Here is a 26,557-nt window from a genome sequence, read left to right as displayed (position 1 = left end):
CAAGTAAGAGATGGTTGATGATTTGCTGTTGGTGTTGTGGTACTGATAGATGGCTGTCTGATGACAGGAAGGATTTGTTATCGTTATGTCTCTAGATGTTACAGGTCAAACCTTGTGACTGTCACCTCCTTGTGGCAGTTCAAAGGTATATAAACCATACTGTGCAAAGGAGCCTGAACATTGCTAAAGATAAAACATCTTGAGCATGAAATGAAGGAAAATCTTAGGAAAACAGATGAGTGTTTTCATTCTTGCTACTGATTGAAAGCAAGGATTTCAGGAAATGAAAGGCAAATTTGGGTTCAGAAGTTGTTGTCTGAGAATCTGGGTACCTGGATAATCTGAACCATAGATTAAATTAGAAGAATGCTAGATTCTTTGTTAGTGATGAGTGTACTAATAAGAACTAGAAAGAATATATTTGTCTAGAGATTTGTAAATCTAATCAAAATGACTTAAAAAAAAAAGGAACGAAAGGGGGGAAAACTGCCCCTGAATTTCTTTAAATTAAATATCATAGTGATAATTTTAGAGAAGTAACTACAATGCAATACAATACAAGAATACCAGAACAGTCACAAAGAAATACACTAAAAATAAAATTCAAGAAAGTAGCCTACCAACAGTCTGGGTAACATGCTGACTGAGCTAATAGGTTAAAACCCAGGAAAGCAAAATTGATATCCCTAAGAATTAATGGAATAGAATCCCTGACAAAAAATGTAAATATGGAAGAATGTACCTTATTTTCTTTTTTTAGGGTTTTTTTTTGCAAGGCAAATGGGGTTAAATGACTTGCCCAAGGCCACACAGCTAGGTAGTTATTAAGTGTCTGAGGCCAGATTTGAACTCAGGTACTCCTGACTCCAGGGCCAGTGCTCTAGCCACTGTGCCACCTAGCCACCCTTAAGAATGTACCTTATGGTGGTGGTATTTATCCTTCGTTTGTGAAGAAGACCATGATACCAGGGATACCATGACAAGCAAGTAAATTGGATTTGCGTGAGAGGGGTACTGTGTTATTATATTCACTTTCTCCTCTGGAGCCATCCAGTGGCCACATATGAATCAGGATGACTGGAGATGGCCCTGGATGTGTGACAATCATGGTCAAATGACTTACCCAAGGTCACATAGCTAGTAACTGTCAAGTATCTGAGATCAGATTTGAACTCAGGCCCTCTTGACTTGAGGGCTGATGCTCTATCCACTGTCCCACTTAGCTGCCTATACCTTGTTTAAAAAAAAAGTTAAAGCCTTGCATCATAAAGATCATATATTCCATAGGAAAAAATTCAGGAACCAGAGGGCAGGTCTTATTAAGGTAAAGAGCAATAGAAGAAGAAGAAACATCCTAACATTTTTATTTTTTATTTATCATCATCCTAACATTTTTATTTTTTTGCAAGGCAATGGGGTTAAGTGGCTTGGTACAACTCTAGGGCTGGTGCTCCACCTAGCCACCCCCCCCCCATCATAACATTTTAAAAAATATGTGTGTATAATTTGTATGCATATGGATTCATATACACACATATATGTCTTTCCCTCTTAGGCAAAAAGAAGAAATAGATGAATTCAAAGAACTGAACACAAATCTGGCTTAGAGGCATGATCCAATAGTAATGGGAAAACTGCACATTATTTTGAAATTTTCTAGAGCTTTCTGACTAAAGCAAAGTGGCTAATAATTCCTTGATTTAACTTTAGTGTCGATTTAATCTCAAAAATGAAGAAACCAATAATCTGTTACCAAGAAGGAGAAACTGGTTGCTGGGGTAGAAATGATGGGAACCAAGGGGGAACAGTGATTGCTCTTTCTCCTTGTGATAAAAGAAAGGAAAGATGGGTATAGTCTGACATACTTTTTTAGGCTTTTGGGAGAGCAGATTTCAAAAGGATAGATAGAATCCTATGGCCTAAAATTGTCCAAGGGAAGACAGCCCAGAAAAATGGAAATCTCTCAAGATAATCCTGAAAACAAAGCAATTCCTATGAATAGAAAACAGGGCGTCTTTTCCCCCCCTCTGGTTTTTACAAGGCAGTGGAATTAAGTGACTTACCCAAGGTCACACAGCTGGTATGTATCAAGTGTTTTGAGTTTGGATTTGAACTCAGGTCTTCCTAACTCCAGGGTTGGTGCTCTATCTGCTATGCTTCCTAACTGCTCCCTGCTGCTTAGGTTTTAATGAGACATGTACAGAAAATGGTAGTTAAGGGCAGATACTGGATGTTAAATATAAAAGTTTGGTACAGTCTTAGAGTGTCAGGAATTCTAAAGCTTATAAAGTAGCCAAAGTTGATGAGGAAAATGAATATTTTTGCCATATCAAAGAAGGGATATGACTGTTGCCTATCATGGATGGGACAACTCAGTGGAAGGTGAAATAAAAGTGGAACTAAAATCTCTTCCACATCTAGGTCTTTAGTTTCAAATTTTTATTTGCTTCTGTTTTCTTTGCTAGAGAGTACACTCTTTGGATTGTAAAGGACCAAATCAAAATAGCTGATAGGGAATTTGTTAAATGGTAGGGCTATAAGAGTAGTCATTATATTTAATGTTTTGAACAGTCAGGAAGTAAATCTGAAATATCTATTTAATATCCATTTAATGTAAATCTGAAAAAGATGTTTTTGTGGTCTACAAGCTCAAAATGAATCTATAGTATATGGTAGCCAAAAAAACTGTGACATGATCTTAATGTATTAAAGGGGTGGGTGGCATAGGGACCAGGGCACTGACCCTACACAAGGCTCTCTTCATCTCACACCCAGACTAGTATACCTCCAGATATATCCCCAGTAATACCTCCCTAGTTAAATCAATCCTTCCCACAGTTTTCTGATAGTTCTTAAGCATAGATTTGACTATCACCTTTTTACTTGGTAAACTCCAGAATCTCCCTGTTATTTCTAGGATCAAATATACACTTCTGCTTGACATGAAAAGTCCTTTGCAACCTAGTTTCCCTCTACTCTTTCAGCCACATTCTACATTAAATCGTTTTATGCTGTAGCTGTGGCACTCCCACCCAGCCTCCTCCGTATCTTTAGCTATAGCACCACCACCTCTGGTGAGAGGTTTAAACTTGTCACCTCTGGGGTGGCTAGGTGGCGCAGTGGATGAAGCACCGGCCCTGGAGTCAGGAGTACCTGAGTTTAAATCCGGCCTCAGACACTTAATGATTACCTAGCCGTGTGGCCTTGGGCATGCCACTTAACCCCATTTGCCTTACAAAAAAAAAACAACAAAAAAACCCTAAACTTGTCGCCTCAAAGTTCGCCATGGAAGATGATATTCTTGCTCCTGTTGTTGACAATGACTCTGGCTTGTACATAATTGGCTTTCCAGGAGACAACGCCACTTGGGCCATCCTGTCCTTCCATTGTTGGCCACTCCAGACATCAGTGTATATTGATGGGTATGAACCAGAAAGACAGCTATGTGGAAGATGAAGCCCAGAGCAAGAGAGGTATTCTGACTTTGAGGTACCCCATTGAACATAGTGTTGTCAGCAGCTGGGATGACATGGAGAAGATCTGGCATCATACTTTCAACAATGATCTCTGAGTGACCCCTGAAGAGCACCCTGTTCTGCTCACAGAAACTCCCCTGAACCCTAAAACCAACAGAGAAATAATGACTCAGAATATGCTTGAGACCTTTGATACCCTAGCCATCTATACGTTGCTCTCCTGTATGCCTCTGGTCATACCCCTGGTAATGTGATGACTCCAGGGATGGTGTGACTCACTCTATGCCTATCTGTGAAGGTTATGCCCTTCCTCATGCCGTCCTCTATCTGGATGTGGTGGTCTGATGTACTACCTCATGAGGATCCTGGCCAAAAGATGGTACAATTTCACTACGACAGCTGAGAAGAAAATTGTGTGTGACATCAAGGAGAAACTGTGTTACAGCTACAGCTGCCTCTAGTTCCTCTCTGGAAAAGGATGAACTTCTTTGTTGGGCAGGTTATCACCATTAGCAGTGAGAGGCTCCAATGCCTAGAAATTCTCTTCCATCATGAAGTATGATGTTGACATCTGTAAGGATCTACATGCCAATACCATATTGTCTGGTGGTACCACCATGTACCCAGGCATAACTAACAAAATGCAGGAGAGGAGGCTAGGTGGCACAGTGGATAGAGCACCAGCCCTGGAGTCAGGAGTACCTGAGTTCAAATCTGGCCTCAGACACTTAATAATTACCTAGCTTTGTGGCCTTGGGCAAGCCACATAACCCCATTTGCCTTGCAAAAAACCTAAAAAAAAATGCAGGACATTACATCACTACCCTCCAATACCATAAAAGTCAAGATCATTGCCCCACCTGAACACAAATACTCTATCTGGTTTGGAGGCTTCATCTTAGCATCTCTTTTCACCTGCCAGCAGGTGACAATCAGCAAGCAGGAGTATGATGCATCAGGGCCTTCCATTGTCTACTGCAAATGCTTCTAAATGGATTATGTGTTTTGTTTTGTTTGTTTTCTGTCAAAAGGTTTGGTCCCCCCTTCCCCCCAATGAGATTGGCATGGCTTTTTAAAAAATTTTTTTTGAAACTAGAACAGTTGAAGGTAATGAGTAATCTAAGCATGTTGGAGCAAATATCCCCAAAGTACTACAGTATGTCTTTAGGACACTGTACATTTGTCCTTATTTTTTTTAGTAAGTCATTCCAAGTAATTGTATTAATGCATTGTTAAAAAGTTACTTGCCCATCCTCCTATCCTGTTCTGCCAATTTGAACAAAGGAGCTACTTAAAAAAAACTAGAAAGGGGGGAAGGTACTAATATTGCTTTATATGTAAATTAATCCTTTAACTTTTTATATCTTCTGCCTTAATATTTGTCAGTTTTATTTAAATTATCAACTGTAATAGATGATCCCCTAAAATCCTTCCCTGCACTCAACATAGATGTGAATGGAAACTTTGTAGTCTCCCTAGAAGTTTTATGAGATTGGTGCCAGGACTTGGGCACCAGTACCTGTACACTGTATGCTGATTTTAAGACCAGTTCAAATAAAAGTGCACACGTTAAGGAAAAGAAAATCATTTCATTTTCTGTGTAGTCCAACCAACTGATTTTTGTGCGGTTCCTCACAAATGGCATTTTCTGCTTTCATGACAACATAGGTTGTCACTTAGATTTGGAATTTGCTCCCTTGCTCCACTTATAGCTCCACCCAGGCTAATTTTTTTTTTTTAGGTTTTTGCAAGGCAAATGGGGTTAAATGGCTTGCCCAAGGCCACACAGCTAGGAAATTATTAAGTGGCTGGGGTCAGATTTGAACTCAGGTACTCCTGACACCAGGGCTGGTGCTCTATCCGCTGCGCCACCTAGCCACCCCCAGGTTAATTTTTTTAAATTAAATTTTGTTTCTTTTACTTCTGAAGATGGGGTAGGATGCTTCATCATTGATCCTTGAGCCTCTAGAGTTATTGTTGATCAGATTAGGAGTTTCTAAATTATTCTTTTAGAGTGTTTACTGTAATAAGTTTTATACCTTTTTCTGCTCCTGTCACTTTGTATCTATTCATATAGATTTTCTCAAATTTCATTGACATTATTCCCTTCATAATTTCTTATAACAAAGTAAGGTTCCATAATATTCATATTCCTTAATTTGTTTAGCCATTCCTCAGTTGATAAGAACTTTTACTTCTTTGCCACCACAGTGAATATACTCACAAATATTTTTATACATCTATGTCCTTGTCTTCTTTCATCTTTTTTTTAGGTCTAGTAGTATTATTGAATTAATGGATTTAGGGGCATGGTTCCATATTACTTTCCTGAAAAACTGAACTAATTTCATTGTGTATTAATGTGAATCCCAAGTTATTTTGAATGTTCAGCATAAACACTTCCCAAATGAAATTTTTATGAAGGAATGAAATGAAATGAAGCCTGATAGTCCCTTTCCCTCCCCCAGTATCTAATACTTTTCCTTTGTCAACCTTACATTTATTTTGTATATATTTTGTTTGCATTTTTTCTTTTCTGATAGAATATAAATTCCATCAGGTTAGAGACTGTTTCATTTTTGTCTTGATCCCCCCAGCTGCCAGATTTTGTCTCCCTCAGTAGTCCATAGGTTTAGAGGGCCATGGCTAGAGCAGAGACCTGAATATTAGCTAATTTTTAGGACCAAGCAAGAGACTAGAACCAGGAAGTATCCTGCTGAATCCTTCCTCTGGCATTTAAATAATACTTGTGTTTTGCCCGGTAGTAAATGCTTAATGAATGTTTCTTCATCCATTCATTGACTGGGGAGGCAAAAGTCCTATGATAATCTGCTTTGGTCAGACCACATGTGGATTACTATGTTCAGTTTAGTTGTCCAGAGAATGGTGGTCTGGAAGGTAACAGGTCTTAAATGCTTGTTAACAAGATGAAGTAACTCTGGCCTTATTTATCCCGGAGTAGATGGATATTGCAGTGAAATTCTTTTCAAATTAGTATGACCATTTCTAGGTTTGTTTTTTTCCAAGGCAATGGGGTTAAGTGACCTGCCCAAGGACACACAGCTAAGTAATTATTAAGTGTCTGAGGCTGGATTTGAACTCAGGTACTCCTGACTCCCGGGCTGGTGCTCTTATCTTAAGCCACTTAGCCACCCCTAAAAAGATATTTCTAACTGATCATAAAGATCACAGTGATTTTGTTTCAGAAAGAACAAGGGAGCTGTAGTGGAAAGAGTACTTATTAGACTTGAAGGTTGGAAGATCTGGGATCAAGTCTTGACTACCAATTACTGACTTTGAGTGACCTTGGGCAAGTCTTTGTACCTCAGTTTCCTCATTTCTATTGATTCAAGATTGTTGTGATAAAATGCTTTGCAAATTAATTGTGAGCTATTATGATAACATTCTGTATCATTGTGATAGCTGGCCTTGATAGAGCTAGTAATGAATAAAGCTTAATGGCACAATTGATAGAGCACTGGCCTTGCAGTCAGGAGGATGGGAGTTCCAAACCAACCTCAAATACTTGACACTTAGTCAAATCAAGTCAAGCTGTGAGACCTTGTGCAAGTCACTTAACCCTGATTGCCTCTCATCCAGGGCCATCTCCAGTCATCTTGATTCATATCTGGTCACTGGATCCAGATTACTCCAGAGGAGAAAGTGAAGCTGGTGATTTAGCACAGCATCTCCCTCACTTAAATCCAATTCATTTGCTTGTCATGTCTTCACCTCCCTGATGTCATGATCTTTGAGAATGAAGGACAAACTTTATTAGGTCTGTCTCTGTGCTCTCTTGTTCCCCTTTTCTAGAATCACTTTCCATCCTCAGCCTTCACCCCTTTAATGTCTATTCAGATTTTAACCATCCTCTGAAATTACCTCCTTGAATTCATCTTCCTGAGTTTCAACTTCTTGAAAGATGTTTTAAATTCTCCTTTCTTTGAATTCCTGCAGCATATACAATCACATATTAGACTATTTTATATTGTTCTCAGTTGCAGCTATGTTACTCTTGTTGAGGGATTTAAACCATGATTTAGAGTTCTTTGGAACTCCTATAAGATCTAGGAGAATGACTGATGACCATTAGCATCAACTTTGGTGTAGGAATGTTGGAAAAAACCTTCAGAAATCCCCAGAGTCTTTAATGGGGACAATTCAGGCACCATTGTATGGAGTTGAGATATTTTTGAGCTGGCACTTCTGCTTGGTGCCTCTTAAATTGCAATGCATTAGTTAGTTTTGTACTTAATATTGAGGGAAAGGGGATGAATGAACTAGCATTTCTGAGTATTGAAAATTAGAAGGAATAGTATTAGACAAATATGAGACTTAACAAATTTAACAGGACTTTTCTGTGTGACCCCTTGTGACTATATTTCACTTTGCTTATCCTTAAATCCATTTTGGAGAGTTGGGAATAGATCACTGCATGTGTGTGGGGTGGAGAAATTATCTTCCTATAGGCAGGAGGATTATGTTTGATATTCTAGTCTAGTAATTTAGTTCTATATAAGCCCAGAAAGATGTGATAAGATCCATTTTGGATTTTTGGGGGGGAATCAAAGAACAATGGAAGAAGCTTAAAGACTTAGCTGTTCTCTTGCCAGATGTCTAGTGAAGTGTATTTTGAGGTTTGGATTTAGTTTGAAACATTTTTCAAATAATGAAACTTTACTTTCTGTATTGTGGTTTCATAGGTCACAGTGGCAGAAATCATGATTCATTTATTTGTTTTTATGTTAATTAATTAATTTTATTTTTTTCCCAATTACATGCAAGGATAGCTTTCAACATTTATCCTTTTACAAGTTTTTGAGTTCCACATTTTTCTATCCCCTTCCCTTGATGGTGAGCTATCTGATATAGGTTGTACATGTACAATTGTGTTTAGCATATTTCCATATTAGTCATGTTGTGAAAGAAAAACTAGAACCAAGGGAGGAAAACTCTTGAAAAAGGAAGAAAAAATATAAAGGAAGTTTTAAAAAATGATGTTTCATTTGTTTCAGCTGATTTTTTCTTTAATTTTCTTCTACCGCTCTCCTTTCCTAGAAATTTCTCTTCCCTTTTTAGAATTAATCTGTTTTTTGTTCTTATGTCTCCTCTCATTTCCAAATAGCAAATCTTTGATTTTTTTTAAAAAAAATTAAGTATAATTCCATTGCTTGACTCCTTAATTACCTGTTCTTTCCTTTTTCTTTTCTTTTTTTAAGGTTTTTGCAAGGCAAATGGGGTTAAGTGGCTTGCCCAAGGACCCACAGCTAGGTAACTATTAAGTATCTGAGACCGGATTTGAACCCAGGTACTCCCACCTTTTTTTCCTTAAAGCAAATTCCTGGTCCTGGAATGGAGCTTATGGGATGAAATAGTTGTCATTTTAACTGTGCTGCCCTCAGTACTTCATAGGAAGTGCAGATTACTCTCCCTGGAGTTTGAATGGTTTGATTTTTTTTTTTCTGGGTAGCTGAAAATGGAAATTTCTTTTTAATTATCAGTATCTTTCTTAATGTCTTTCTATCTTGCTGAATCCTTTTGCCTCAAGCTGTTTTATTATCTAATTCTCCTAAAATGCGTCTTAGCTATTGTCCATTCCATCTCTGCCACCCTAGGTATGTTAAATTGTATATTTTTTTAACCATTCATTTATTAAAATTTCCTATTATGTTGGTTTGTTTGGTGTTTTTTTTGCTAAGAAATGGGATTAAGTGAGTGGCTCAAGGTCACACAACTAGGTAATTATTAAGTGTCTGAGATCAGATTTGAACTCTGGTCCTCCTGACTGCAGGGCCAGTATTCTGTCCACTATGACACTGAGCTGCTGCATTTATTAAATTTTCAATGCCTTACTTTCAGAATGTTAAATTCTGTCTAGATTTTATTAATAATTTTGAGTTAGTGGTTAAGAGTACTTTGCTTCATTTTTTCAAAAGATTATCTCCTATTTTAGTTTTAACAATCTCTACTCCAATTAATATTATAATTTATTACTATTTTTATTTTTGTCATTCGATGGCATAATCAGTAAGTGACAATTACTATAGGATTCTTTATAGAGAAAATTTATTAAATCTGTTTGATTTGATGGAGTCAAGAGTCCCATTCGCCTTCTTTTCCCTCTTCCATTTGGTAGTATAACTTTGATAGGAATTTATCTCTTCCAGAGCAACTCATACAGTTTCATTCACTGAAGATTACAAAGTGAAGTAGAACTGAGGCAGGCATCTGCTTTGTTTCTTTTCCACTAGCAAAACAAGGTTATTCTGGTCTTAAAAATAGCATAGACCCATTGCCTAGCAAAAAAAAAAAAACCTAAAAAAAAGTATCATAGAATCTTACTTCTCTGAGTTGCCATTGGGAAAAAAACCCCATAATAATAATAACTAGCATTTATGTGGCACTTACTATGTCTTAGTTTCTATGCTAATCACTTTACAAATATTATCTCATTTGATCTTCACAGTAATGCTAGGAGATGAGAGATGTTATCATCTCCATTTTATAGTTGAGAAAACTGAGGCAAACAGAGGTTAAGTGACTTTCTTAAGGTCACACAGATAGTATTTAAGTTTGGATTTGAACTCAGTTCTTCCTGACTTCAGGCTCAGCATTATATCCACTATGCCACCTAAGTGCTTCAGACACAAACATGTTGCTCATTTCTTCCCTGATGGTGCAATTATAAATGGCTTTGCCTTTTTTATTTTGTTTCTTTAATGATGCCTTTTTTTGGGAGCAGTCTTTTTAAAATAATATCCCTTCACCATAGAAACTCACCTTAAAATCAAGAAAAATTCACCCAGAACTGAATGGTTTGGGGACCTTGGAGACACATTCAGTGTTCTGAACTTTGTCTCAGCACAAAACCTTACACATTCATAGTAAATAATTAATATTTGTTAAGTGACTGCCATGCCCTATCTCTTTACCAAAAGAAGGGAATTGTGTTTCTATCTTTTAGGACCAGGACTGGTTGCTGGATTTCATCAGAATTAGCCTTTTCTTACTTTAATTTACATTATTGTACTCATTGTTCTCCTGGTTTCACTTTCTCCCTGCATTAGTTTATGTGGGTCTTATAGTTGTATTTCTCATTTCTTAGCGTACAGTAATATTCCATTACATTCAGAGATCATGATTTGTTTAGCCATTTCCTAATAGATTGGCATTCATTTTGTTCTTAGGTTTTTTGATACCACAAAATGCTGATTTTAATACTTTATTTTTGCTTTTTTTTCCCTTCTCAGCAACTTATCTTCGTTTTTCTTTGTAAAGATTGCCTTTTTGGATGAGCATGCACAAGTGTTGAAAAACTTTTGCACTTTTGCCACATGTAGTATTCTTTAAGGTGGGACCTGGTGATCTTCTGAGCTCCAATGCAGCCCTTACTGGGAGGTGATCTATCCATCCAAGAGACTTAGATTGCAGATCTGCCCTTCCAGGAGAAAAGCAAGGGAGCCCAGGTGTTCCCACTATGGGCAAAACTTAATGAATGGCTCAGTTTGACACTTGACCACAGCACATGAGACAGGACACCAGAGTTTGGCCAACAGGATAAGGGTTTGGGTAAATATAGGAAGGAACATTTCTTAGGTTATACATTTTAATTTATTTGTCGTCTTCTGTTGTTAGGAAAGAGTTTACTTGTAATGAGTTAAGTTAGCCACATGAGGGTACTCTTGAGTTTTTGAAGGGATCAGAAAGGATGATTACTACTTCAAAAAAATTTCCCCTCCAAATAAATCCTGAAATATTAAAATGAAAGTTTTGATTTTTGTAAGACATAAGAGGTTTGAACTAAACAATAAAGTTGAGTGAGAAAATGCCTATAGTTTTACTAAGCATAGCTCTGTGATGTGAGTAGATTACTACAGTTACTTCTTTTTTTTTGGAAGTGAAGTACTGAAAAAGCTGAGTTATCTTTTTGAGTATTGTTTCTTCTCTCACTAAGATAGAATTACAAAGTTAGAGCTGGAAAGGGATTTTCAGCCACAGTAGATAGTGTCCTCTGTCCTCAGACCCTTATAGGTATGTGACTGAACAAATCACTTAATTTTTTTCCTGTCAGTTTCTTTAAATATAAAATGGTCACCATTACGGCATCTGCCTCCCAGGGTGGTAGTGAGGATTGAGTAAGATTATATTTATAGAAAGTGTCTTTTACATAGGATTGACTTAATAAATGCTTGTTTCCTTCCCTTTGAACTTACAGTGCCATAGGTTTAGAACTGAAAAGGACACAGAAGTAATTTAAGGTCAACCTCCTCACTTTGCATATGGGGGAACTGAAGCTTAGAAAAGGTTGTGACCTGCCCAAAGTCACTAGCTAGTAAGTGAGTGAAGAGTAATTTGTAATCAGACCTTCCTGATTCCAGTCCAGTGTTATGACTTTTATACCAGACTGTCCAGCTCATCTTTTTTAATCTCCTTGCAATACCACATATCTTGGTCAGGATGTTATGCTAGTTAGAAGAGGGGCCAGATTCAAAGCCAGATCCTTTGACTACAAATCTCTATCTCTTTTTCAAATATGCATATTTTTCCTTAGCTCTGACTCTTGTTGTTGGAGATAAAATGGAAAGAAAGAGTGAACACAGGGGGCAGCTAAGTAGCACAGTGGATAGAGCACCGGCCCTGGAGTCAGAAGAACCTGAGTTCAAATCCAGCCTCAGACACCTAATAATTACCTAGCTGTGTGACCTTGGGCAAGTCACTTAACCCCATTGCTTTGCAAAAAAAAATCTAAAAAAAAAGAGTGAACACAGAGAGATATTAAATCAGCAATTTACAAAAATTTCAAATATGAGAATTCCATTTGAAATGCTAATTTTGTGGATCCCCCCCAATGAGTTAGATGTATTATTTGGTATCATTGATTTGGGATAAAAAGCTATTTATAAATTTAACAGTCCATTTGTATTTGTCAATCAAAACAGCTTCTACATTTGAGGTATAAGTCATCCATAAAAATGTATGACATTATTTGGTCTATGGAAGATTTGCTTATTTGTTTTACTGAGTCATTGCATATTTTTGTTGAAACTAAATAAAGAATATAATGACAAGTCTTAATGTGACTATGGATTCAAAGACCTTACAATAACTTTTAACTTCACTGCCTGCAGTAAAGAAATTCTGTTATGATGTATCATTCTGCCATATGATGTATCAGAACATCATATCGTAATGATATGATATCATTAATATAGCAAATATATTACAATTGGAAAAATAAGGAGGGATGAATAGGATATTCCTTCTGGTGCAAGCATGGCAGGAAATTTGAAATGTTCTAGTTTCTAGCTCCCTCTTCACAAACCAAGTATAATTTTTTTCTGTTGAATTCTCATAGAACTTTAATACACATTTTTTGCATGTATGCATGTATTTATTTATTTTGATTTTTTCATTTTTCATTTTTTTCCCCCTAATCTTGCTTCCCTCTCTCCACTCCCCACAGAAGGCAGTCTGTTAGTCTTTACATTGTTTCCATGGTATTGCATTGATCCAAGTTGGATGTGATGAGAGAGAAATCATATCCTTAAGGAAGAAACATAAAGTATGAGATATAGCAGAATTACATAATAAGATAACTTTTTTAAAAATTAAAGATAATAGTCTTTAATCTTTGTTCAAACTTCACAATTCATTCTCTGGATACAGATGCCATTCTCTTTTGCAGATACCCCCAAATTGTGCCTGATTGGTACACTGTTTTTTTTTATTTTAGAAAGGTTTTATTTTTATTTTTGCAATCCCCCCCCAATCTTGCTTCCCTCACCCCCACCCCCCACAGAAGGCATTCAATTAGACTTTACATTGTTTCCATGGTATGCATTTATCTAAGTTGAATGTGATAAGAGAGAAATCATATCCTTAAGGAAGAAACTTAAAGTATGAGATATAGCAGAATTACATAATAAGAAACATTTTTTTTTTAACATAAAGGTAAATAGTCTTTGGTCTTTGTTCAAACTCCACAGTTCTTTCTCAGGATACAGATGGCATTCTTCATCGAAGATATCCCAAAATTGTGCCTGATTGTTGCCCTGTTGGTATGAGTAAGTCCATTAAGGTTGATCATTACTCCCATGTTGCTGTTAGGGTGCATGATGTTCTTCTGGTTCTGCTCATCTGGCTCAGCATCAGTTCATGCAAATCCTTCCAGGCTTCCCTTAATTCCCATCCCGCCTGGTTTCTAATAGAGCAATAGTGTTCCATCACATACATATAGCACAGTTTGTTAAGCTATTCCCCAGCTGATACCCATTCCCTCAGTTTCCATTTCTTTGCCTCCACAAACAGAGCTGCTATGAACATTTTTGTACAGGTGATATTTTTACCCTCTTTCATAATCATGGTATTGCTGGCTCAAAGGGTATGCACATTTTTGTTGCCTTTTGGGCATAATTACAAGTGCTTTCTTTCCAGAAAGGTTGGATGAAGTCACTGCTCCACCAACAAGGTATTAGTGTCCTAGATTTCACATATCTCTTCCAACATTGATCTTTGTCCTTTCTGGTCTTATTTGCCAGTCAGAGAGGTGTGAGGTGGTACCTCAGAGGTGTTTTAATTTGCATTTCTCTAATAATTAGTGATTTAGAGCAATTTTTCATATGACTGGATCACTTCGATCTGTAAATTGCCTTTGCATATCCTTTGACCTTTTGTCAATTGGGGAATGGCTTGTATTTTTTTTTAAATTGACTCAGTTCTCTGTATATTTTAGAAATGAGTCCTTTGTCAGAAATACTAGATGTAAAATTTTTTCCCAATTTATTACATGTCTTTTGATCTTGGTTACAGTGATTTTGTCAGTGCAAAAGCTTTTTAGTTTAATGTAATTAAAACTGTCTAGTCTGTTTTTAATGATGTTCTCCATTTCTTCCTTGGTCATAAACTGCTTTTGTTTTCATAGATCTGACAGGTAAACTATTCCTTGATCTCCTAGTTTGCTTATAATATTGTTTTTTTATGTGTAGATCCTATATCCATTTTGATCTTATCTTGGTATGGGATACCAACATCCGATTTTCCCAGAAGTTTTTATCAAAGAGAGAGTTTTTATCCCAATAGCTGGACTCTTTAGGTTTATGAAAACAGCACTATAATCAATTCTTGCTATTGCATTCAGTCTATTCACTGACCACCACTCTATTTTCTTACCAGACAGTTTTGATGACTCGTGCTTTATAATCTAACTTTAGATCTGGTAGGGCTAAGCCACCTTCTTTTGCACTTTTTTAAAAAATTAAATCCCTGGAGATTCTTGACTTTTTATTTCTCCATATGAATTTACTAACAATTTTTTCTAACTCATTAAAGTAATTTTTTTGAATTTTGATTGGTAGGGCACTAAACAAGTAGTTTAATTTTGGTAGAATTGTCATTTTTATTGTATTTGCTCAGCCTATCCATGAGCAGTTAATATTTGCTCAGTTATTTAAACCTGATTTTATTTGTGTGAGAAGTGTTTTGTAATTGTTTTCAAAAAGTTTCTGAGTCTGCCTTGACAGGTAGACTCCCAGGTACTTTATATTGTCTGAAGTTACTTTGAGATTTCTCTTTCTAGCTTTTTCTGCTGCATCTTGCTAGTCATATATAGAAATATTGAGGATTTATGAGAGTTTATTTTTTATCCTGTGACCTTGCTAAAGTTGCTAATTATTTCTAGTAGTTTTTAAGATGATTTCTTGGGATTCTTTAGGTTTACATTATGTCATCTGCAAAGAGTGAGAGTTATCTCTTCCTTCCCTATTCTAATTCCTTTGATTTTTTTCTTCTCTTATTACTGAAGCTAACATTTCTAATACGATATTGAATAGTAGTGATGAAAATGGTCATCCTTATTTCACCCCTGATCTTATTGGGAATGCCTCTAGCCTATTCCAGCCCCCTGCAAGAAGTAAAAAAGAAAATATGTTATATCTGACCACTCACCCCCCATCTTCCATCCTCTCCTTCATCACTCACATCACTCCCCCTTCCCCCTGTCCCCCCCTTCTTACTCCAGATGTCTATACCTCATTGAATATATATGCTGTTTCCTCTTCTAGCCACCTCTGATGACAGCAAAGATTCCCTCATTCCCCTTTGTCTTCCCCTTCCATATCATTGCAATAGCTCATTGTAATAAAGAAAAATCTTATTATATGAAATATCTTGGCCTATTCCCCCCCTCTCCTTTTTCTTTCTCCCATTACATTTCCTTTTTTTCTCTTGACTCCATTTTTACACCATATTTTATCTTCAAATTCAGCTTTCTCCTGTGCTTCATCTATAAAAACTCCTTCTACCTGCTCTATTAACTGAGAAGGTTCATATGAGTATTATCAGTGTCATTTTTCTATGCAGGAATACATACAGTTCATCATCAAGTCCCTCATATTTTCCCCTTCTCCTCCAATCTCCTTGCTTCACCTGAGTCCTGTATCTGAAGATCAAACCTTCTGTTCAGGTCTGACCATTCCAACAGGAACATGTGAAATTCCCATGGTTCATTGAAAGTCCATCTTTTTCCCTGGAAGAGGACATTCAGCCTTGCTGGGTAGTTCATTCTTGGCTGCATTCTAAGCTCTTTTGCCTTCTGGTATATTATATTCCAAGCCCTACAAGCTTCCAGTGTAGTTGCTGATAAGTCCTGTGTGATCCTGACTGCAGCTCCATGATATTTGAACTGTGTCCTTCTGGCTGCTTGTAATATTTTCTCTTTGACTTGGGAGTTCTGGAATTTGGCTATAATATTCCTAGGGGTTGGTTTTTTGGGATCTCTTTCTCAGGGGCATCAGTGGATTCTCTCCCATTTCTATTTTGCCCTCTGCTTCTAGAATATCAGGGCAATTTTCCTGTAGTAATTCTTTAAACATGATGTCAAGGCTCTTTTCCTGATCATGACTTTCAGGCATTCCAATAATTTTTAAATTATCTTTCCTAAGTCTATTTTTCATATCAGTTGTTTTTTCAATGAGATGTTTCACATTTTCTTCCTAATTTTTCATTTTTTTTTTTTTTTGGTTTTGAAGTATTGAGTCCTGGTTTCTTGTAAATTCATCAATCTTCCTGATTTCTATTCTTTGTCTGAAGGATTTGTTTTCCTCAGAGAGTTTTCTTATCTTTTTTTCCATCTGGCCAATTTTGCTTTTTAAAGCATTCTTCACCTCCATAACTTTTTGAACTGTTTTATCCATTTGACCTAAGCTGGTTATTTTCTTCAGCATTTTTTGGATTTCCTTGACTAGGCTGCTGACTTCATTTTCATGTTTTTCCTGCATCTCTCTCATTTCTTTTCCCAGTTTTTCTTCTAACTCCCTCATTTGATTTTCAAAGTCTTTTTTTTTGAGCTCTCATAGCCTGAGCCCAAATTTCTGTTTTTCTTGGAGTCTAGATGCAGGAGCTTGTGCTTCCTCATCTTCAGACTTAGTATTTTGATCCTTCTTGGGCTCATTTGCAAAATATTTCTTAATGGTCTTCCTCTTGTTTCTCTGCTTGCTCATTTTCCCAGCCTGAGCCTGGTTTTGGGGTGCTTCCTGAGCTTTTGGGACACTCTACAAGGATCTCAGTGTGTGAGGCTTTGTCCTCTCTCCTGGTCTGTGAATGACCATATGCAGCCCCCTCTGCCATGGGACTGAGGTTGGGGGGCCCTGCTGTTCTATGTGGGGGCCTAGACTGTGATCAGGATCTGAATGTGGTCAGAGCCCCAGAGTCCTGTTCCAGGGGCAGAGGACAGAGCTCTGCAGTCTCTCTTCACTCCCCTCCCTCAGTTCAATGGGCTCATGCCCTGGGGGCTCCTGCTTACAGGCTCCACCTGCTTCTGTTCCTGGAACTTGGCAGTGCTGGCCAAGCTGCTGGCTGTGTGCCCTGAGGGCTGGGCTCCAGGTGCTCGCTTTGGCAGAGGTCCCCCGCTGTTCCCCCACTTTGTGCCCGGTGCTCCCTGGGGTGCAGCTCAGGAGACTCCCCCGCTGCTGTGAGCCGGCTCCCAGTGCCCTGGGGCTGCCTCCGGGAGGCTGAAGTTCTTTCGCTCTGATGGGCCACCCCTCCAGCGGGCCTTCCCTCCGACCCCGGGGAGCAGAACCTTTCTGCTCTTTTCTAGGTTACCTTGAGTAGGAGAACTGCCTCACTAGGTGCCTCTGTGGGTTCTGTCTCTCGAAAATTTAGTTAGAGTCCTTATTTTAAAAGTTTTATCAGAGAGCGCCTAAGATATGATCTGCTCTTGTCGCCATCTTGGCCCTGCCCCCTGTAGGTTTGTTTTACATAAAATCTAGTTGTGCATATTTTAACTGTGTTAGTTATAATGATCAGTCATTCTCTAAAACATTGCCAGAGCTTGTGATTCAAATTTATTCTGTTTATCTTTGCAAAGAGCATATGAAACCCTTGGGTTTTAACAAGATAAATTTACTTAAAGTGTTTTCACTGAAATCCAGATTTTTCAGAATTTATTATCTTTCCTAGTTCACCAAATCTTAAGGGAATTAGTCTCTTTTTTTCTCTTTCCAATTATATGTAAAGATAACTTACAATATTCATGTTTATAAAGTTTCCTCCCTCCCATCCTTTCCTCCCCTCATCCTAGGATAGCAGGTAATCTGATATAGGTTCTATATGTACAATTGTGTTACACATATTTCCATATTAGTCATGCTGTGAAAGAAGAATCAGAGCAAAAAGAAAAACCACAAGAAGGGAAAAGCAAAAAACAAATTTACAAAAGTAAAATAGTATGCTTTGATCTGTATTCAGAAAACATAGTTCTTTTTCTTTTTTTAGATGCCATTTTCCATCACAGATTTTTTTTAGAATTATCTTTGATCTCTGTTTCACTGAGAAGAGCTCAGCCTGTCATAGTTTATTATTGCACAGTGTTGTGGTTAAGTTTTACAATGTTCTTTTGGTTCTGCTCACTTCACTTATCATTTGTTCATATAAGTCTTTCCAGGTCTGAAATCTACCTGCTCATTATTTCTTACAGAGCAATAATATTTCATTATATTGCTATACCATAGCTTGTTCACCCATTCCCCAATTGCTTGCATGCCCCCAATTTCCAATTCTTTGCAACCGAAAAATAAAAAAAGAGGTGTTATGAGTAGTTTTACACCTATGGCTTTTTTCCCCCTTTTTGGTGATCTCTGTGATATAGGCATAGTAGTGGTATTATTGAGTCAAAGAGTTATATACACTTTTGTTGTCCTTAGAACATACTTCCAAAAAAGGTTGGAGAATAGCAGTTTTACTCTACTGAAGAACTAATTTGTTAATTTGAATAATTATTATTTTACTCTTTCCTCTCTCCTCCAACTCTTTTTTTCCCTTTAGCATTTCAGCTTTTTTCCCCCTTAAGTTAGTCTTTTCCTTTTAAATGCCTGGAGAAACCTAATTCTCTTTTGGACTACTCTCATTATTAGCAAGTTTTCCTTTATGTTGATTTGACATCTGGTCTGTGAAGCTTCAATACATTTGTTTTACCTCTGCAAAGTTTATTCTGCAAAGCAGAATAAATCTAATTCTTCCATGTTACAATTCTTCAGGTATTTGGAAGCCATGGTTGCATTCTGTTAAGTTTTCTCTAGGTTGAACATTCCCAATTCCTTGAATGGATTTCTTTTGACCATCTTATTAAGTCTATTGAACAATGGTAAAAAGAGAGGATTATTTTTTTGAAGGAAGCAGCTGCTCTACCCTTAAGACTGACTCTCAACTCCCACACATAAAACAAAGTGCTTTGGAAGCCTTCTGCAGTGGCTTAAGTTTAAATTATCACACATTAAAAAAAATCTCATATCAGCCTTTTTCTACATAGTATTTAAACTATAACTAAGCTTGTTCTTTCTTAGTTCTCTTATTCCCTCATATTTCTTATCTTTAAATTATCTTTTTTCCTCTAGGTCTTATTTTTTAAAAACCAGCCCCCTTCTGAGCACTTATTTTCTCATATCTCTCAGACTTACCTCCAGTCCTTTTATTCTTTTGTAAATAGATAAATTGATAAGAAGGAAAGGACCTTTTTTTTTTGACTAAGCAACTGGAGCTACTTAAGTTGATTTCATCTGTTGCTATACCATCTTGCCTTTACAGAATAGCATGAGAAGAGGAGAAAGTCTGAAGTCTTTATAGTCCCTGACTTATTTATGATTGACCAGCATATGAATTTATGAATGAGTGATCTACCTTTATACTTACACTTTCTTTTTCTTAATTTGCATGACAATTCTACTATCCCTGTTGAGTCCTTTGCCAAAAAGAGACAATATTTTTGTCTACCTCCTTTATTCACTTGAACACTGCAGAAAATTCAGCTGGAGAAATAGAGTCCTGCCTGTTCTCTGTCATTTCTGATACCTATTCTCATTCAGTAATGCAGGAAATTCAGGAGAAATAGCATATAGATGATCCTGAGATTATTTATTGCCCAATTACTGTATTCTTGATCATGGATATTGTTGTATTTCTATACCTGAGACAGTAGGGAGGAAACTGTTATCTTATAGTCTAATAAGAATTAAAGATACTTTTAAAGGTTATTCTTGACCAGCTTATGCTTTTCTTCAAAGTACAAAGGCATGCTTGTCCTATTGAACAGGTGAAATTCCCCTAGCTTTAACTTTATTGGGAAGTTTATTCAGCAGATACTATTTGGCTACAGAGTTGGTCTGGGACCCTTTGCTGCTCCTTAGAACTTGTTCTTGAGATTCTGTAATTGATGTTAGGGTGGGTTTGACTTTTTGTTGTTGTTGTTGTTTTAGGTTTTTGCAAGGCAAATGGGGTTAAGTAGCTTGCCCAAGGCCACACAGCTAGGTAATTATTAAGTGTCTGAGACCAGATTTGAACCCAAGTACTCCTGACTCCAAGGCCAGTGCTTTATCCACTATGCCACCTAGCCGCCCCTTGGGTTTGACTTTTGATTGACTATTTTAGATAACATGTTGGGTATTGAATCCTTGAAAATGAGAAATTATGAACAACTGATATTTAAGAGTTATTGGTTTTAAACTCTCATTCAGATCACCTGTTCTGTTAATACTTTATTTTCCTTTCCCCTTGCCCGTCTTTTAACCGAACCAGGGAAAAAATAATTAAGTAAACTTCAAGTAATTAGACAGAAAGTTCCTTAGAGTAGATTTCTTGTGGACAGCATTTTCAAAATGAGTAAAATCCTACCCCATGCCTTATTGTACCCCATTTGAGTACAGGATATTCTCTATAAAAATACTTACAGGGAAAGCAAATCATTGACAGAAATCAGTTTTAGAATGGTTTTATTTATTTTTGAGTTTTACAATTTTTCCTCCAATCTCTCTTCCCTCCCCCCAACCCCCTCAGAAGGCAGTTTGCTAGTCTTTACATCATTTACATCATAGATTGATCTAAGTTGAATATGATGAGAGAGAAATCATATCCTTAAGGAAGAAATATATAGTATGAGATATAGCAGAATTACATAATAAGACAACAATTTTTTGAAAATTAAAGGTAATAGTCCTTGATCTTTGTTCAAACTCCACAATTCTTTTTCAGGATATAGATAGCATTCTCCAAAATGGACACCCCAAAATTGTGCCTGCTTGCTTCCCTGTTGGTATGAGCAAGTCCATTAAGGTTGATCATCACTCCCATGTTGCTGTTAGGGTGTATAATGTTCTTCTGGTTCTGCTCATCTTGCTCGGCAGAAATTCATGCAGATCCTTCCAGGCTTCCCTGAATTCCCTTCCCATCCTTTCTGGTTTCTAATAGAACAATAGAGTTCCATGACATACATATACCACAGTTTGTTAAGCCATTCCCCATTTGGTGACCTTTTCCTTAGTTTCCATTTCTTTGCTACCACAAATAGCTGTTATGAATATTTTTGTACAGGTGATATTTTTACCCTTTTTCATAATCTCTTCAGAGTATCTCTCTCTCTTTCTCTCTCTCTCTCTCTCTCTCTCTCTCTATACACACACACACACACACACACACACACACACACACATATACAGTAGTGGTATTTCTGGATCAAAGAATATGCACATTTTTATTGCCCTTTGGGCATAATTCCAAATTGCTTTCCAGAAAGGTTGGATGAGTTCACAGCTCCACCAACAATGCATTAGTGTCCCACATACTTTCCAACATTGATCATTGTCCTTTCTAGTCATACTGGCCAATCTGAGAAGTATGAGGTGGTATCTCAGAGATGTTTTAATTTGCATTTCCCTAGTAATTAGTGATTTAGAGCAATTTTCCATATGATTTTGAATTGCTTTGATTTCCTCATCTGTAAATTGCCTTTGCATATCCTTTGACCATTTGTCTATTGAGGAATGACTTGTCTTCTATTTGACTCAGTTCTCTGTATATTTTAGAGATGAGTCCTTTGTCAGAAACACTAGTCATAAAAATTGTTTACCAATTTACTACATTTCTTTTGATCTTGGTTACAGTGATTTTTGTCTGCAATTTTAATTTAATGTAATCAGAATTATCTAATTTCTTTTTAATGATGTTCTCCATCTCTTCCTTGGTCATAAACTTCTCCACTTACCATAGATCTGACAGGTAAACTATTCCTTGATTTTCCAGTTTGCTTATAATATTGTTTTTTATGTCTAGATCTTGTATCCTTTCTGATCTTATCTTGGTGTAGGGTGTGAGGTGTTGGTCTAATCCAAGTTTCTTCCAGTCTAACTTCTAATTTTCCCAACAGTTTTTATCAAAGAGAGATTTTTTTATCCCAATAGCTGGACTCTTTGGATTTATCAAACTGCAGATTACTGTAATCATTTCCTGCTACTTCACCTAGTCTATTCCATTGATCCACCAGGTTATTTCACAGCCAATATCAGACAGTTTTTGATGACTGAGGCTTTATAATATAATTTTAGATCTGGTAGGGCTAAGCCATCTCTCTTTCTCTCTCTATCTTTTTTTTTTTTTTAGTTTTTGCAAGGCAGTGGGGTTAAGTGGCTTGCCCAAGGTCACATGGCTAGGTAATTATTAAGTGTCTGAGACCGGATTTGAACCCAAGTACTCCTGACTCCAAAGCTAGTGCTTTATCCACTATGCCACCTAGCCACCCCCATAAGCCATCTTCTTTTGCATTTTTTTTTCATTAAATCTCTGGAGCTTCTCAACTTTTTATTTCTCTATGAATTTACTTACAATTTTTTCTAACTCATTGAAGTAATTTTTTGGAATTTTGATTGATAGAGCACTAAACAAGTATTTTAATTTTGGTAGAATTGTCATTTTTATTATATTTGCCTGACCTATCCATGAGCAGTTGATATTTACCCACTTATTTAAATCTGATTTTATTTGTGTAAGATGTATTTTGTAATTGTTTTCAAAAAGTTTCTGAAAAAAAGCATCTTATTATGTAATTTTACTGTCTCATACTTTATTTTTCTTCCTTAAGTATATTATTTCTCTGTCATTACATTCAACTGAGATCAATGTATAATATGGAACCAATGTAAACACTAACAATGCCTTCTGTGGGGGGGGAGGGAAGCAAGAATGGGGGGAAAATTGTAAAACTCAAAATAAATACTTTTTTTTTTCAAAAAGTTTCTGAGTCTGCCTTGACAGGTAGACTCCCAGGCATTTTTATATTGTCTAAGCTTACTTTGATTGGGATTTCTCTTTCTAGCTCTTTTCTGCTGCATCTTACTAGTCATATATAGAAATGTTTTAGAGTTATGAGAGTTTATTTTATATGCTGTGATTTTGCTAAAGTTGCAAATTTTTTCTAGTAGTTTTCTAGATGATTTTTTGGGATTCTCTAGTTATACCATAATGTTGTCTGCAAAGAGTGAGAGTTTTATCTCTCCATTCCCTATTCTAATTCAATTTCTTTTTCTTCTCTTATTGTTGAAGCTGTCATCTCTAATATGATATTGAATAGTAGTGGTGATAGTGGGCATCCTTGTTTCACCTCTGATCTTACTGGGAATGCCTCTAGCCTATCCCCATTGCATATAATGCTTGTTGATGATTTCAGATAGAGACTGCTTATTATTCTAAGGAACAATCCATTTATTCCTATGTTCTCTAGTGTTTTTAGTAGGAATGGGATTTCTGATAGGTTTGTTATTGATATAATTAATTATACTGACAATTTTCCTAATATTGAACTAACTTTGCATTCCTGGGATAAATCCTACTTATTCATAATGTGTTATCCTAGTGATAACTTGTTATAGTCGTTTTGTTAAGATTTTATTTAAGATTTTTGCATCTATATTCATCAGGGAGATAGATCTATAATTTTCTTTCTCTGTTTTAACTCTCCCTAGTTTAGGTATCAACACCATATTGGTGTCATAGAAAGAGTTAAGCAGAGTTCCGTCTTCACTTATTTTTCCAAAGAGTTTATATTGAATTGGAACCAGTTATTTTTTAAATGTTTGATAGAATTCACTTGTGAATCCTTCTGGACCTGGAGATTTTTTCCTTAGGGAGTTTAATAATGGCTTGTTGAATTTCTTTTTCTGAGATAGTTATTTAATTTCCTCTTCATTTAACCTGGGCAACTTATATTTTTTGTAAATATTCATCAGTTTCATTGAGAGTATCAAATTTAATGACATAGAGTTCGGCAAAATAATTCCAAATTATTACTTTATTTTCCTCCTCATTAGTGGTGAGTTCACCTTTTTCATTTATGATATTAGCAATTTTTTCTTCTTTCTTTTTCTTTCTTTCTTTCTTTTTCTTTCTTCTTTCTTTTTAATCAGATTGACCAGAGGTTTATCAATTTTATTGGTTTTTTTCTCATAAAACCAGCTCTTGGTTTTATTTATTAGTTCAATAGTTTTCTTGCTATTATTTTATTAATTTCTCCTTTAATTTTTAGAATTTCTAATTTGATATTTAACTGTGGGTTTTTAATTTGTTCTTTCTCTAATTTTTTTAGTTGCATATTTAGTTCATTGATTTCCTCTTTCTCTAATTTATTCATATAAGCATTTAAAGATATAATATATCCTCTGTCAGCTACCTTGAGTGTATCCCATAGATTTTGGTATGTTGTTTCATTATTGTCATTATCTAGGATAAAATAATTAATTCTTTCTGTAATTTGTTGTTTGATCCACTCATTCTTTAAAATGAGGTTATTCAGTTTCCAATTAATTTTTGATCTATATCTCCCTGGTCCAATATTGCATATGATTTTAATTGCAATATGATCTGAGAAAGATGTATTCACTATTTCTGCCTTTCTGCAATTGATCATTATGATTTTATGCCCTGGGGCAGCTAGGTGGCGTAGTGTATAAAGCACTGGCCCTGGAGTCAGGAGTTACCTGGATTCAAATGCAGTCCCAGACACTTAATAATTACCTAGCTGTGTGGCCTTGGGCAAGCCACTTAACCCCCGTTTGCCTTACAAAAACCTAAAAAAAAACATTTTATGCCCCAGCACATGGTCAATTTTTGTGTAAGTGACAATGTACTGCAGAAAAGAAAGTATATTCCTTTATATCCCCATTCAATTTCCTCCATAAGTCTCTCATATCTAGGTTTTCTAACAATCTATTTACCTCCTTAACTTGCTTCTTGGTTATTTTATAGTTAGATTTATCTAAATCTGGGAGTGGGAGGTTGAGGACTCCTACTAGTAGAGTTTTGCTGTCTATGTCTTTCTGTAACTCCTTCAACTTCTCCTCTAAGAATTTGGATGCTATAACATTGAATAACTTACATATTTAGTATTGAAATTACATTATTGTCTATGGTACTTTTTAGGAGGATGTAGTTTCCTTCCTTATTTCTTTTAAAGTTATCTATTTTTGTAGCTCCTTTGTCTGAGATAAAGATTGCTATCCCTGCTTTTTTCACTTCAGCTAAAGCAAAATATATTTGCTCCAACCTTTTACCTTTACTCTATATGTATTTCTGTACTTCAGATGAGTTTCCTGTAAGCAGCATATTGTAGGATTCTGGTTTTTAATTCACTCTGCTATTTGCTTACGTTTTAAGGGAGAGTTCATCCCATTTACATTCATAGTTATAATTACTAACTCTTTATTGTCTTCCATGTTATCTCCTCTCTGTTTGTATTTTTCCCCCTTTTTCCCTTTATCCATATTCCCCAGTGTTTTGCTTCTGAATACCACCACCTTCAGTGTGTTTTCCCTCTTTTATCCAATCCCTCTCCCCCTTTCTCCTTCCCTTCCTTCTGTTCACCCCCCCTTTCTTCCTCCTCCCCCTTTCTCCTTTTAACACCTTAAAGTTAAGTTTTTTAACTTAACTGAGTGTGTGTGTGTGTGTGTGTGTTAACTTAAAGCCAATCTGATGAGAGTCTGAGTGAGGTGGTTCTCACCTCCTCCCTTCTTTCCCTCTATTGCAATAAGTCCTTTGTACCTCTTAATGTAATGAGATTTACCCCATTCAGTCTCCTCCATCCTGTCCCCCCCTTTTTTAGGAGGTATTGTTTTTAAAAAATTCTATTCAAGTTGCAGAAAGGTCAAGAATGTTCATCACTTCTGGCTATTTTTTATGCTTCAATTACATTTATTGAGTTATTAGAGTCATTCTCACAGGTAAGGATATAGCAGTTTCATCTTATTGAAAAACAGTTCTCAAAAATCATAAGTGTCCGTCTCTTCTGGCTAATTAAATTCTCTCTAATAGAGTTACAATTCTTGAGCACTGTTAAAAGTCTTTCTTCTAGGTAAGAATATTGCCAGTTTCATCTTATTTGATAAGTTTTTTCCCTCCCCCCCTTTTTAAAAATTTTACCTTTTCATGTGTCTCTTGAGTCTCCTGTTTGAAGTCCAATTTTTCTATTAAGCTCTGGTCCTTTCCTCAGGAAAAGTTGGAAGTCTCCTGTTTCATTAAATGTCCACCTTTTGTTCTGGAATAGAAGCTCAGCTTTGCCAGATGGTGAATTCTTGGCTGTATTCCAACCTCCTTTGCCTTTTGGAATATTGCATTCCACGCCCTTCAGTCCCTTAATTTTGATACTGCCAGGTCCTGTGTAATCCTTACTGTGGCTCCTTGGTATCTAAATTGTTTCTTTCTGGCTGCTTGCAGGATTTTCTCTTTTATCTAATAGTTTTGTAATTTGGCTACAATATTCTTTGGGTGTTTTC

General features: G+C 36.4%; 1 protein-coding gene across 5 annotated transcripts in view; it reads left to right on the top strand.

Moving 5' to 3' along the window:
• SLC66A2 (solute carrier family 66 member 2) overlaps positions 1 to 26,557 on the top strand; it is a 215,025-nt gene that overhangs the window by 41,688 nt on the left and 146,780 nt on the right. Inside the window, exon 3 of one of the 5 annotated variants that reach the window (XM_074204702.1) lies at positions 13,463 to 13,540. The exons of the other annotated variants lie outside the window; for them this stretch is intronic. Within the exon in view, the coding sequence (XP_074060803.1) occupies positions 13,463 to 13,540 (78 nt within the window). The remainder of the gene's footprint in view (positions 1 to 13,462; positions 13,541 to 26,557) is intronic. 5 annotated transcript variants of the gene reach the window in all.

This window comes from Macrotis lagotis, chromosome X, assembly GCF_037893015.1.
Source record: "Macrotis lagotis isolate mMagLag1 chromosome X, bilby.v1.9.chrom.fasta, whole genome shotgun sequence".
Lineage (NCBI taxonomy): Eukaryota > Metazoa > Chordata > Mammalia > Peramelemorphia > Peramelidae > Macrotis > Macrotis lagotis.
The sequence above is the reverse complement of the archived record's forward strand: the minus strand, read 5'-3'. Positions and strand labels throughout refer to the sequence as shown.